Source organism: Odocoileus virginianus, chromosome 18 (genome assembly GCF_023699985.2).
Source record: "Odocoileus virginianus isolate 20LAN1187 ecotype Illinois chromosome 18, Ovbor_1.2, whole genome shotgun sequence".
Lineage (NCBI taxonomy): Eukaryota > Metazoa > Chordata > Mammalia > Artiodactyla > Cervidae > Odocoileus > Odocoileus virginianus.
Window position 1 is genome coordinate 5,141,520 of NC_069691.1, and position 13,905 is coordinate 5,155,424.

The window sequence follows — 13,905 nt, forward strand, 5'->3', positions numbered from 1 at the left end:
GTTGAGTAACTCTTAAGGACCAGGAGGGAACAAAAGGATACCTGGCCGGGTTGAATCAGTCCATCAAGACTAGAGTTTAGCTGTCTCAATAAGAAACTCTCAGGAGGTGTGATTCCTTTGAGGTTGGGAGAGAAAAATTTATTTCCATGTAACAGGAAAGTAGAAATTGGAGAGTGGGTTTTGGGGTTTGTTTTTATTTAAGATTTTTGATGAAAAGTTCCCATCTCATGGCTGCTAGTTCCTCTGTGAATGTGGTTTGGCACAACTGCTGAGCAAGTGGAGATTTGAAAAAAGTGAAGGAGATTTGAAATAGATTTGAGTAGCATTGGAGAGAAAATGGACTAAGGAAACAATGAGCTAAACTCCATTTGTTTTGTTCACATGATAGTAAGCATGATATAAGAATCTGAGGAATGGAGGCGTTATTTCCAAGTAGTGTTAGGGCTGAATTTATTGTGGGATCAGTAGACCTGATTGTGGGATTTAATCCAATAATGATCTGCTACTTATAGGAATCTGAAAAAAAAAGCATAGAGAGTTAATTTTGCCAGGCAGGAAGGATTAAAGGTGATTGGATGGGGCCTGTTTGTAGTAGAGCTTTTTAAATGTCCCTTACATGATAGACCATCAAACCTATCTTGGAGAGGGAGAAAAAGAAGGAAGAGCTTGAGGGACAGATGAAGAATAACTGGAAAAATGACCTGATGCTGAAAAATTAGCAAGTGGTATATAAGCTGGAAGGATAAGGGGGATGAGGCCAAAGGGTGGCATGTCAGACTGTATTATTCCAGATGGCAGAAGTGTTTCTGGTAGTAAACTCTACGGTGTGCAGTGACTGCACCAGGATGGAAGTAGAAATGAGATATTGTAGGAACAGGGAAGCTGAGTTATTGACAGGTATATCTACATGGAGGTTAGAGCCCTCCACTGCTCCTCACCTCTTCATGTTCCCCACCCTAAGCCCCATCCCACCTTTTGTCCCTGTCCCGGAGCCTCCACCGAGTCTGCCTTCTTTCTGCGACCATAAGCTTCAGATATTGTAGGATCAATGTCATAACTCTGGATAAGATAAAAGTACTGAGAGAAGACTGTAGTGGACATTTATTTTATTTCAAGTCTTTCTGGGAAAACTATCTTAAGTGCTCACTAGGATACTCACCAAATTTTTGAGTCCCAGTCTGTACAAGTGGAGTTGCCCTCCCTCTCTAGACCTCCTTATAAGCGTGGGTGGGTGTGCAGCCTTGGCCAGAAAAAGAGGTCCATGGTGAACTCCAAATATCTATAACCACAGGGCATAGTTCTAGGACTCACCTCTGGTTCATGAGCTGCAGGTATTCCGGGGGCAGTCTACCATGGCTCCAAGGCTATTAATACCAAAGGTGGCACCTTCATCCTGATTGGTGAACTGTACGCACTAAGGGCAGTATCTTGTATATTGCCACCAAACACAGATGGAAGGAAAGCACCACGATCACCTTCATCACCTCCCCCAAAGAGGGGGATGCCATCTTGATGACATCATTGGAGATGCTGTTTCAGTACTCTAAGATGCCCTCATGCCTTTCTGGTATAAAGCATCAGTGTGCTGTGCTGTTCTCTGGTCAGCCTCAAGGATGTGGTGCTTGGATCAGATTGAGGAGTAGGGGAATAGGACAGGATCACAATATGGGAATACTGAGGCATTAACCTTTGTTCGACCAGCAAGGACATTTTTTAAGATGTCTCACTTTAAGACATCTTTTCCTTACTCTCAGCTGTATTTTACCCTGGAAGGTAGGTGACTGCCTAGTCAACATTCCTACCACTGACAGCTGAGTGGTGATTTTGCTCTGTAAAAAAAAATTCATCAATTGAGCAGCCTGAAAAAAATACCCAAGGAAGGGAACCACTTCCCCAAAGTGTCTTTCTCATAGGGAAATCTCAATGTCAAGTTTAAAGTATGCTTTCCTGACCAGCACATTACATTAATACGACCCACTTGAAACAGATTCTTAAAGCAGCTTTTATGCTATCCCTGGACCCTTCGGCAACCAGCCCAGCATCCAGTACAGTAACATCCACACCCAAACACTGCCATTCAAGGGATTCAGCCCCATGTAGGAGCCTCTGGTCACTGAGTTCTCAATAACAATTAAGATTTATTTCTTCTTCAGGATTATTTTCAGAAAGCAAACCCATCCTTAAGGCTCTTCAGATATAGACCTGTTTTTCCTACTTCTTTAAAGGATGTAAAACATTCAGTGAGGGAGGTGTGTGGGCTGCTATACATTTTATTTAAGGCTAAGCTAAGAGGCAGGAGACAAAGCCCATCTCCTCAAACATCATCAAGGAGGAAATGATCTTTTGCAGAGGGCGGGGATGGGAGGCACATGGTATCTATTTCTCAACAAGAACTCCAGAGGACTGGTCACCTTTGAGCCAAAGTCAAAGGAAGCAGTAAGTAAGAGCTAAATTATATTCTTCCCTTACATATAATCCCTGAGTTACCCAAACCCATGCCCTCAACACAGTACACAGAAAAGACATCTTACTATTAGAGAAACATTTATTGGGGAGGATCAACATTCTCCACAAGGAAGGAATTATTTTTGGATGGGAAGTTTTCCTCCTTGGAAATTCTGGAGAAGTGTTTTCTGCCTAAACAGTAGAGACAGATCTCTGAACACAGTGCCTTCAGCAGTGGCGGGCGCAGCTGGACGGGCCTGGCCAGCTTGACACCTGTGGGTGGGGCTTGGGTGGGGCACAGGCTCCCTGTGGGGCACTGGTGGGGGATGTTTCTGACACAATTGCTGGTCCTTCAATGCCACAGCTTTCTGGGGCTGTCTTTTCTTGCTTCTGATCTGTCTTGTACTTGGAGGATAGCTCTGGCCAGCCAAGATAGCTTCTTTGCGGCAGGACTTGGTATTTGTCACTTTGGAGGGAGCCTTGGAGTTGAAAGGATGTCCCCGGACAGGCTCTGTGTGGACCTGTACTGCAGCCTTTCGTTGAGATTGCTCAAAGTGCGCCGGGGAAGGAGGGTCCTCTTGAGAGCTGGTGGCATCTAATGCATGCCGATAGCCCAGTTTCTCCTCTAGGAACTTCCCGATATCTGTCACGATTTTCTGAGCCTCTGTTGATCCAGTAACAGCAGCTCTGCTTTTAGCTAGGCCTCTGCTCTGTGCGCTTGGTATGGGGCTGCCCTTTTCCTGGGGATCTTCTTGCCTTTTGCATTTTTCCCCAGGATACAGCCACTGCAAAAAGTGCTTCATTCTTTTTCTGATATGGCCTTCAGGAAGAGGCTGTCCTTTCTTTGAAAGGGTCTGGGAAGACTTGCTCACAAGCATCTCCTCTAGAGCCATCTCCTGAGGAGGCAAACTTTTCCTCCTAAGCTGGGATGTCCCCAGCCCTGCATCCCCTCCACCTTGCTCTTCTGCTCTGCACCCTGGGGAGCTCACTGTCTTCACAGTTGGTGGGAAATTCTTATCCTGGCCCCTCTGGAAGCCATGCTTAGGGACCCAAGGTTCCTGCTGCTGTTCCATCCTGATTCCTCTGTCCTCCACATGGACATGCAGCACCTGGGACTCTCCTGTGTCCCCACCTGGGACACCCGGGGCAGGAGTCAGTGAGGCCTTGTAAGTCAAGTTATCTGAAGCAAGGGACATGTCCGTGGGTTGGCCTTGAGCTTGGCTATGCTCCCTCTTCTCCAATCTAAACTTTAACTCATCAAACAGTTGTTCTTTAAGGGATAAGCATTTAGGATCTTGGGGAACTGGTAGTTTGGGTTGGGGGCTTTCAGTGGTCACAGTAGTTTCTACTTTATTCTCATTCACATTTGTTATTTGGGAGCTCCCTGACTTGTTGGTTGTCAACATGTCATTAGTTTTTAATTGAAAAGTGTCAAGCTCCTCAGCCCTAAATATCTCCCTAGACAATTTGGGCATAGAAACAGGTTCTGACTTCTCCACCTTTTTGCCCTGTTGCATTTTTCCTTTATCACCAGAACTCATACTCTTATACTTTGGCTCATATCTGGCTCCAACTTGCTTTGCAAGAGTCTTTCCAGGATATCTATCAGCTAGTTGCGTCTGTCTATGACTTCCTCTCCCTGTGATGCAGAGTGAGACAGGCCGATGAATCTGTCTGGGATCCTTAATTTTCTGAACATCCTCTGCAAGCCCATAGTTGACAGAAGGGTGTGTTTGTTTCAGGACCCTCTGTCTTCCTTTCTCCACGGGTGAGGTGGCAGGGAGAGAGTGACCCAGGACAGGGGCTGAATTGGTTGTTCCAACTTTGTCTCCATGGAAAGATTTAGAGCTTCTTCTAAAGGACTTGGAGCTCCCAGATTTGGAGTCTGCCTCAGAAATCGCATTGGTTGAGGAGGAAAAACTGGCGTGGGACAAGGACTGGGATGAGGCATCTTTCAGTTTAAAAATGTGTATGGATTCAAGGACCTTGGAAGGAAGGCCCCACAACATCCTCATACGAAACCTTTTAATATGTGCTTCCAGCATCTGCTGTGCGCTGGGATCAACAAAAGTCAGGTCCTGGAAAGTGTTCAAGGAGTAGGACTCACCCACTGATGATGGCAAACTTCTCTCTTTTATTTCGGTGTGGGATTTCACAGAAAGAATCAATGTTTGCTTGATGGCATGCCATGAACTATGCACAGTCCCAGGGAGTCGACCCTCATTTATTTCCTCAAACTTCTTACTCAAATGTACTTTTAGGACATTTTCAAGTTGTAGACTCTCTGCTGACACCCTTAAATTTTTCTCTGAGAGACTCACTATCTGACTGTTTATGTTTTTCTCAGAGCCATACCCCAGATCCTTATCTGAAGAGCTGTTTGGGTCTTTTAACAGGTGATCTTTCTGACCATTCTCTTGGCTATGTTCCTGATCTTTCCCCACATCTTTCTCTAGCTGGAGCATTTCTGAGCTTCTCTCTTGGAAGCTTCCAGGTTGACTCAATTCAACATTTACTTGTTTGCTAGTCTGACCCTTAAACACAGGGATCAGTGAGATTCCATCACTGCTCTCTGACTTAGATGCCTCTAAAAAACCAGTTGGAGGCAACATCAGTGACACAGACTCTCTGATTCTCCGGGGAAGGCCCCACCGGTGTTGAATGAGCCTCTTTCGAAGGTGATGCTCTAGTTTCTTCCGAAGTTCACTGCTGAGAGCAAACTCCCCAGGAAGGACGGAGACTGAAACATGGGCCTGAGGTTGCCGGTGGTGAGAAGTGTTAGGAGCTAATGGACAAAAGTCTTCCTGAGATCTTTGGATCACAGAGGGTAAACCCCACAAACTTTCCTGTTGTTTCTGCAACATGTTCCATTCCAGCTGTTGAATTTCACTTGAGGAGAGAGATTCTGATTCATTCTGAGGTCTATGGAAATACACTCCACAGATCCTAATCTGGGGTAGAGGGCCAGGTGGTGTGACCAGGAGTGGGGATTTTGGGTCAGCTTGGGACTGAACCTGAGTGAGAGGTAGGGGCTGAGATTGAGGCAGGGTTTGAGGCAAGGGTTCAGGCTGAATCTCAGGCAAGGACAGAGGTCGGGGATGGGGAAGTCCTGGGGATTCTTGGGCGGTAGAGGCATTTGAGTTTCTGTTGAAAATAAAGTTTAAGGAACTGCCACTGGAGACATGAACAGCAGAGGGCAAGGACTCGCTGTGTAGAGATGGGAGACCCCAGAAGAGCTGGGTAGGTTTTTGCTGTAATTGGTCCTCCAAGGTCTTAGGATATGGAGGTTGTTGATGCACAGGCTTATCAGCAACTGACTCTAACATTATCCCTGAGGAATTTGGTTGATAGTCTGGCCTCAATTGTTCTGGAAAAGAATCTTTTCTCTTTTCCTTTTCTTTCCACATCAGGAAATCGCTCCTCTTTTGTACTTGTCTCTCCAGGAGTGCCAGGACATCAGGGCTGAGACTTAAGAAATTACCAGGCTGTATGAGGTTGGCTGCAGGGTCTCCCCCAAAAGAGGCCTCTGAAGAGTGGAGGGCGAGAAACTCTTGATTGAAATCACATTGTGCCAATGTGGAAGGAATTAAGTCTTTGGCATGAACTTGCCACCAGGAGAAGTCCGAAATTGACAGTCTTGAATGATCAATGCCTGTGAGTTTTGGGACATAAGTGGACAGCATGCCAGGGCTTTCTGTAGGCAGATTCTCAGGAACAGGTGTCAGTAGGATGGCAATTGATTTAGACTGAGTGACAGTTAAAGTGCAGTCTGGCTGTGGTAAAACAGACAGGGTTGGTGGTGCAAAAGAATCAGTGGGATTCATTGCTTGGGACAAATCTGATAAGCGGTTGATATCATGGGAAAGGGTGGGGTCAAGGGAAAGGATGGTATTCAGAGACAAAGTGGTCTCTGGTGGGAGAACAGGATCTACTGTCTGTGTGCCATGTGGTAGGAGAGGGGAAAAGGCAAGGGGTTGGGGTGAGGAATAATCTACTGGGAATTCAGAATCCAAGGAAGCAAAAGGCTCTAATGCCAGAGTGTGACCCAGTGGTGAGGGTGAAAAAAAGTCAGCTAAGGGGGTCATGGAGCTAGGTGGAAGAATGGAGGGGGGCATTGGGGAAGGCTCAGGCAGAGAGGCTGGTAGTAGATCTCCTGGAGAGACTGCTGAGAAGGCAGGGGACAGAGTCAATGATGAATCGGCCACAGAAGCTGTGGAAGCCAAAGGGGACATAGAGGAAGCAGAGTCTTCCAGGGCCTCCGGGAACAGCAGCCAGTTGACCTCAGCAGTTGCATTATTACACACCTCACAGAAGGGATCTGGACATAAGAGCTGACGAAAGCGGATGGTATCATCATGCTGGCCCAGGGGGCTGCAGGAGACAGGAAGTACAAAGATGCAACCAGGACCAGAATAAGGAAAGGGGGACCTGCTGGCTTGGCAGGGGTGGGCTGGAGCCTGCTGCCCGTTTACATTGCCCCACATCCATGACTTCACAACATGCTCAATAACCCTCACTTTAAGGCCTTATTCACATACTCATTCCTATGCTACCCCCTCCCGTGACTACAGTAGGTTGCACTGAATCCCAGGAATTGCAGAGAACATGTTAAGGGGGGATCAGGAAAGAAGGGGAAAGACTAGTCACCTTTTCAGAATAGAAATCAGCTTCGTTTTTTCCTCTGTTTCTATCTGGTGAAATTTCCAACCTGAGAAACCAGGAGAGTGGGTTACATGTAAGGAAGGTAGAAGCATAGATATAATATAAGAGTCCCCTTATGGGAAACCCTTGGGATATTAGACTCTGAAAGACCCAAGAATTAGTAGATGAGATCAAATGGTCACTTATTTTATAGGTATGTTGCTTCACTTGTAGAGTACCTTCACATGCCTTATATCTCATGTGATGCTCAAAACCACCATGTGAAACACAGACAGCAGTGTGGCCTCAGAGAGCAGTCTGATCATCCAGGAAGTCAGAGGACTTATGCAAAGTCAGGACACAGAAGTTCTGACTCTTGACACCTCACATGGCCACCTGTGGGGAAACACCCATTGCCCAGGTCCATCACGGCTTCATGCCGAGCCATGAGAAAAACAGGGAATCTGAGAAGTGTCTCAGGCTTGGACTGCCTCCCCAGGAGCCTGTCCCAGATACCTCTGGTTTCTGAGAGAAACGGTATCTAGCCACTGACGTCGTCAGAGATCAGGGACCTGGGATCTCATGGAAAAGGCAGGAAGGGCCACCCTTGGAGAGATCTGCTGAAACAGGCAGAACCTTACCTGCCAGTGTGCCGCCTTTCCTTCTCCTCCTGGTTCTGCCCTGACGCTGAGAACAGAAAGAAAAGAATGAAGGGCTGGGCCTCATTTCTCTCAGTCTCTCTAGGAAACTCAGATATTCATTATCCAGGAATAATATGACTCTACTTAATAAATCTTTGTGTTCCTTCCTTTTGTCAATTTTAAAGGTTTAAAATGTTTTCAACTTTTTTTTCCTTAAAAAAACCCAAAGAAAGACTTTTGCCTCTGAAGTCCTCCCTTGATCATCTCAGTCAGAAGTCACCTGCCCAAGGAGGGCATAGCATCTGAGGCTAACAGTCGACGTCTGTGTCCCTCAAATAGGACCTTGGATCCTGAAAACTCAGCCTCCAGCCTCTGCGCTGGAGGCTCTCAGAGGCTCAGCACAAAGGAAGACTTGGTCAAGTGATGCCTCATGTGAGAAGGTAACTCATGATCAAGCAATGGGGAACTCTGTTCTCCTGCAGAGATCCAAAACTCTCTAAATAACCCAACCCAGGGCACAGAATTACTGTTTGGGATTTTCTCCTGGAATCCTCCAACCATTCAGCTGGTCTGTGGGCTTCCAGTACTCCCTGAACCACTGGCCCTGCCTAGTTTTATCCTCTCCTTGAAATTCCTATCTTAGGTGTCTCTCTGACCCAACCAAACTCATCTTAATATGTGGAATAGAAATGGAAACAGCAATAAAGAATCTCTTGGGGGTGCACCCAGGGTCACTTCCTTACCTTTTGGATGCCTTTGATTTTACAGAAGGTTGGTAAACATGGAAGCCCCACCAGGTACCACAGGAACAGAAGGAGCAACCCCAGCCCACACAGGAAAAAGAGGTCAGAGTCAATATCCAAGGAGGTGGAGCCAAAGCTCAGACATGGGTCAGTGGGGCTACTCAAAAATGAGAGAACATTCCATTTTCTGAATTCCATTGTCTGAATCACAAGGCTGCCTGAGATTACTGCACGCTGGGAGTGCAGTTACTTGACTGAGTCCCAGGCCTGCATCACTGAGAACTCAAGAGTCACAAAGGGCTTCTGAGGGTGGGGGAGGGGACAACATGAAGAGAATGCATCCACAGCCCCTCCCCCACCCACCAGCCTAGCAGACAACTCCACCCCTCCTGGGCCTTCCAGGTCCCTCTGCCCTACCCTGCCATTGTATTTTCCAACTTCATCCTTTCATGGCTTCATATATTCACATTAATGAAATCTTCCACCTTTCCCATCCATAACCCAGATATTACATAGGTTCCCTTTACTGTTTGAGAAACTTGACTTGGGTCTCACCAGTTCCACTGCCTTAAAATACTGTCTGGAATTTTTGCTTGTACACGTTTACACTCAGGATCATAATAATAATAATAATAATAATAATAATAATAAATGTCACTCAGTTGTGTCCAACTCTTTGTGACAGTCCATGCAATTCTCCAGGCCAGAATACTGGAGTGGGTAGCCTTTCCCTTCTCCAACAGATCTTCCCAACCCAGGAATCAAACCCAGGTCTCCCACATTGCAGATGGATTCTTTACCAGCTGAGCCACCAGGGAAACCCAAGAATATTGGAGTGGGTAGCCTATCCCTTCTGCAGCAGATCTTCCCGACCCAGGAATCAAACCAGGGTCTCCTGCATTGCAGGTGGATTCTTTACCAACTGAGCTACCAGGGAAGCCTCAGGATCATATATATCCTTAAATCCTTCTTTCCTACAGAATGTTTTTGCTACAGGAACCCAGATATAGAACTTAAAAGTTCTTGTATCTAGTTTTATAAATGTTGAATGGGAAAATTTGCTTTTTGTTTCAGTCAGCCTTTACCATCTTGAGTCAGTGGGGTGTGAGTCAAATAATTAAAATGAATAATTCATCATTCAATATTCACAAAACTAGTCCCTATAAGATAAATGTAAATAAACTTTCACATGATCTTGAGGGTAAGTCTGTAGCAGTTATTTTTCTGAAGTTAGTAAAGCTTAAGCTGCATAAAGATTTTTAGGACATGCTAGACACATACACACACACACACACACACACACACACACACACACCCTTTGACCAGCCAACCCGGTATTTTCAAATCTAAGAATAAAGTGTTTCTTCACTTCGGTCTTTCATCTTTTATTTTAACTCTACTTTTTTTCACTTTACCTAAAATACAGACAGTCCTGCACTCTACATCAGTTTCCTAACATGTCTACAAACCCCTGTCCTAGTCTGTTTGGGCAACCATAACAAAATACATTGGACTTTGTGCTTAAATAACACACACCTATTTCTCATAGTTCTGAAAGCTGGAGAGTTCAAAATGAAGGCAACAGCAGATTCTGTGTCTGGTGAGACCCACTTCCTGGTTCGTATACAGCTGTCATCTCCCTGCAAGCTTGCATTTCAGAAACAGATTGTAAGAGAGCTCTGTGAGGTCTCTTTTATAAGAGCACTAATTCCATTCATGAAGCCTCCACTGTTATGATCAAATCACCTCCCAAAGGCCTCATCTACTAATGCCATCATATGTAGGATTTCAACATATGAATTTGGTGGGACACAAACATTCTGTCAGAATGGTGATACAGGTTATACTCTAAGTCCCCTAGAGACAGGGTAGGACCTAGGAGGATCAAAACTTAGGGCAGAATCAAGACTTGACAGCCTTATCTGATTATCTTTGTGGGCCCTGTAAATGTAAATCTGATCTTTTAAATATAATCTTTTCCTAAGAGTGCCTTTCCCCCCCCACACACACACACATACACACAATGGTTGAGAAGCTCTGTTCTGTTTAAGCATCCCCATGTATGTTGAAAATCAACAACTAACCATGCTTTTTTTCAGGCTTCTTTTGTCAGGTTTAAATAATAACAGTATTTCCTTCCCCTCTTTCTACATCTTCCTTTCTAATCTCTTTAACTTCATAACAGCTGTCCTCTGAACTGTCTCCTAATTTCTCACGTCTTAAACTGTGATGCCCTTTATTTAACACCCATGGCCTAACACAGTTACTTGATCTCCTGTGAAGCGGTGAGACAGCCTTGAAACCTGCAGGATCTTCTTTCAATTATGCAGGAACAGGTAACCTGCCCTGAGTATAAAATCTGCAAAGAGGAGCTACTTCCTCCTCGCCTTGATATGCAGCCTCAGTCTAGTTTTCGTTTAATAAATATTTACTGCTGGAAACTAGGAGACACAAGTACCTATAAGTCCTGGTCTTAGTCCTTAAGGATGTCATGGTACAATTTTAGGGAAAAGCCCTACGACAGGTCAAGATTTACATAACTGCCCAGGTGAGGTCCCCATGGCATTTGTGAATTGCCAAGAGATTTCTGGAATAGATCAGAGAAGGGACAGTGGTTTTTGTCATACATTGAAATGAATTAGCCATGGATTTACATGTATTCCCCATCCCGGTCCCCCCTCCCACCTCCCTCTCCACCCGATCCCTCTGGGTCTTCCCAGTGCACCAGGCACGAGCACTTGTCTCATGCACCCAACCTGGGCTGGTGATCTGTTTCACCCTAGATAATATACATGTTTCGATGCTGTTCTCTTGAAACATCCCACCCTCGCCTTCTCCCAGAGTCCACAAGTCTGTTCTATACATCTGAGTCTCTTTTTCTGTTTTGCATATAGGGTTATCATTACCATCTTTCTAAATTCCATATATATGTGTTAGTATACTGTAATGGTCTTTATCTTTCTGGATTACTTCGCTCTGTATAATGGGCTCCAGTTTCATCCATCTCATTAGAACTGATTCAAATGAATTCTTTTTAATGGCTGAGTAATATTCCATGGTGTATATGTACCACAGCTTCCTTATCCATTTGTCTGCTGATGGGCATCTAGGTTGCTTCCATGTCCTGGCTATTATAAACAGTGCTGCGATGAACATTGGGGTGCATGTGTCTCTTTCAGATCTGGTTTCCTCGGTGTGTATGCCCAGAAGTGGGATTGCTGGGTCATATGGCAGTTCCATTTCCAGCTTTTTAAGAAATCTCCACACTGTTCTCCATAGTGGCTGTACTAATTTGCATTCCCACCAACAGTGTAAGAGGGTTCCCTTTTCTCCACACCCTCTCCAGCATTTATTGCTTGTAGACTTTTGGATAGCAGCCATCCTGACTGGCGTGTAATGGTACCTCATTGTGGTTTTGATTTGCATTTCTCTGATAATGAGTGATGTTGAGCATCTTTTCATGTGTTTTTTTTTGCCATCTGTATGTCTTCCTTGGAGAAATGTCTGTTTAGCTCTTTGGCCCATTTTTTGATTGGGTCATTTATTTTTCTGGAGTTGAGCTGGAGGAGTTACTTGTATATTTTTGAGATTAATCCTTTAAAACTGCACTTAAATCAGTAGCTTTAAAATGCTCTTCATTCATAAACACGCCATACTGTCATTGAACTCTTGCAGTATTTCTAGTAGAAATATCAAGAAAATGAGTCATTGCCTCTACCCTCAGACTGGTCAGAGGTCGGTAAGTAAGACCTGAAAAAAACTATAATAAAGTGACAGGATAAAAGAACTAGAATAAGAACACAATGAGGTGCTTCCCTGGTGGCCAGGGGGGCTAAGACTCTGAGCTCACCATGTAGGGGCTCGGGTTCTATCCCTGGCCAGGGAAACTAGATCCCACATGCTGCAACTAAGAGTTTGCATGCTACAGCTAAAGATCCTGTGTGTCACAACTAAGATCCAGCACAGCCAAATAAATAAATAAATGGGTTGTTTTTAAGAACATAATAAAAATACAGATAAGAGAGCAATTAATTCTTCCACCAGGAGGGAAACGAGAAGAGGCAGGGAAAATTTCAGAGTTGGTGCCAACTGAGATGGGCCTTGTGAGGTCACCACCTCCTCCTCTCCCTCCTTCCACTGGCCTTCTTTCTGTTCTTTACACCCTTTCTCCTCATCCTCCTTTTCTTCTTCCTTTAGGCTTTTATTTTTTAGAGCAGTTTAAGGTTCATAGTAAGTTTGAGCAGAAAACAGAGTTCCCATATGTGATCTGACCCTCCACATACCCCTCCACCCACACACACAGCCTCTCCCACTATCAACTTCCAGCACCAGAGTGGGACATTTGTTCCAACCAAACCTACACTGACACATCATTATCACCCAGAGCCCATAGTTTGCAGGAGTTTAGACAAGTGTCTAATGACATGTATCCTCCACTGCAGTATCATACAGAGTAGTTTCACTGCCCTAGAAATCCTCTATGCTCTGCCTATTCACTCCATCCTGGCAACCACCAACCTTTTTACTGTCTCCAGAGTTTTGCCTTTTCCAGAATGTCATATAGTTTAAATCATATAGTGTGCATGTAGCCTTTTCAAATTGGCTTCTTTCACTTAGTAATAAGCATTTAAGCTTCCTGCATGTATTTTTGTGGCTTAATAGCTCATTTCTTTTTGTGTTTAATACTATTCAATTACCTGGGTGTACTACAGTTGATTTATCCATTCACCTTGGACATCTTGTTTCTTCTCAGTTTTGACACTTATGAATATGGCTCCTCTAAACTCTTTTTAAAGACCACATTATTGAGGCAGAGTTCACATACCATATAATTCACCCATTAAAAGTGTACAATTCAGTGACTTAGTATATTCACAATGTTGTGCATTCATCATTACAATCAATTTGAGAACATTTTTATCATTATCACTCTAAAAAAGAAACTCTGCTACACTTAGCCTTCACCCTTCAGTCTCATCACTCTCCCCAGCCCTCAGTTCAGTGGCTCAGTCATGTCCAGTTCTAACTGTTGCTTCATGACCTGCATACCGATTTCTCAGGAGGCAGGTCAGGTGGTCTGGTATTCCCAGCTCTTTAAGAATTTTCCACAGTTCGTTGTAACCCACACAGTCAAAGGCTTTGGCATAGTCAATGAAGCAGAAATAGATGTTTTTCTGGAACTCTCTTGCTTTTTCGATGATCCAATGGATGTTGGCAATTTGATCTCTGGTTCCTCTGCCTTTTCTACATCCATGCTGAACATCTGGAAATCCATGGTTCACATATTGTTGAAGCCTGGTTTGGAGACTTTTGAGCATTACTTTGATAGCATGAGAGATGAGTGCAATTGTGTGGTAGTTTGAGCATTCTTTGGCATTGCTTTTCTTTGGGATTGGATTGAAAACTGACCTTTTCCAGTCCTGTGGCCACTGCTG

At 44.6% G+C, this 13,905-nt stretch overlaps 1 protein-coding gene across 1 annotated transcript; it reads right to left on the reverse strand.

The window, feature by feature from the left end:
* Positions 1-2,527: 2,527 nt before the first annotated feature.
* On the reverse strand, positions 2,528-8,765 carry LOC110122590 (spermatogenesis-associated protein 31D4-like). The gene is made up of 4 exons (XM_020870094.2): positions 8,471-8,765; positions 7,728-7,773; positions 7,093-7,153; positions 2,528-6,816 (listed from the first exon to the last, which is right to left on the reverse strand). Exons 1-4 carry the CDS (start codon positions 8,666-8,668, stop codon positions 2,583-2,585), a joined length of 4,539 nt encoding a protein of 1,512 aa, XP_020725753.2. The 5' UTR covers positions 8,669-8,765; the 3' UTR covers positions 2,528-2,582.
* Positions 8,766-13,905: the final 5,140 nt, after the last annotated feature.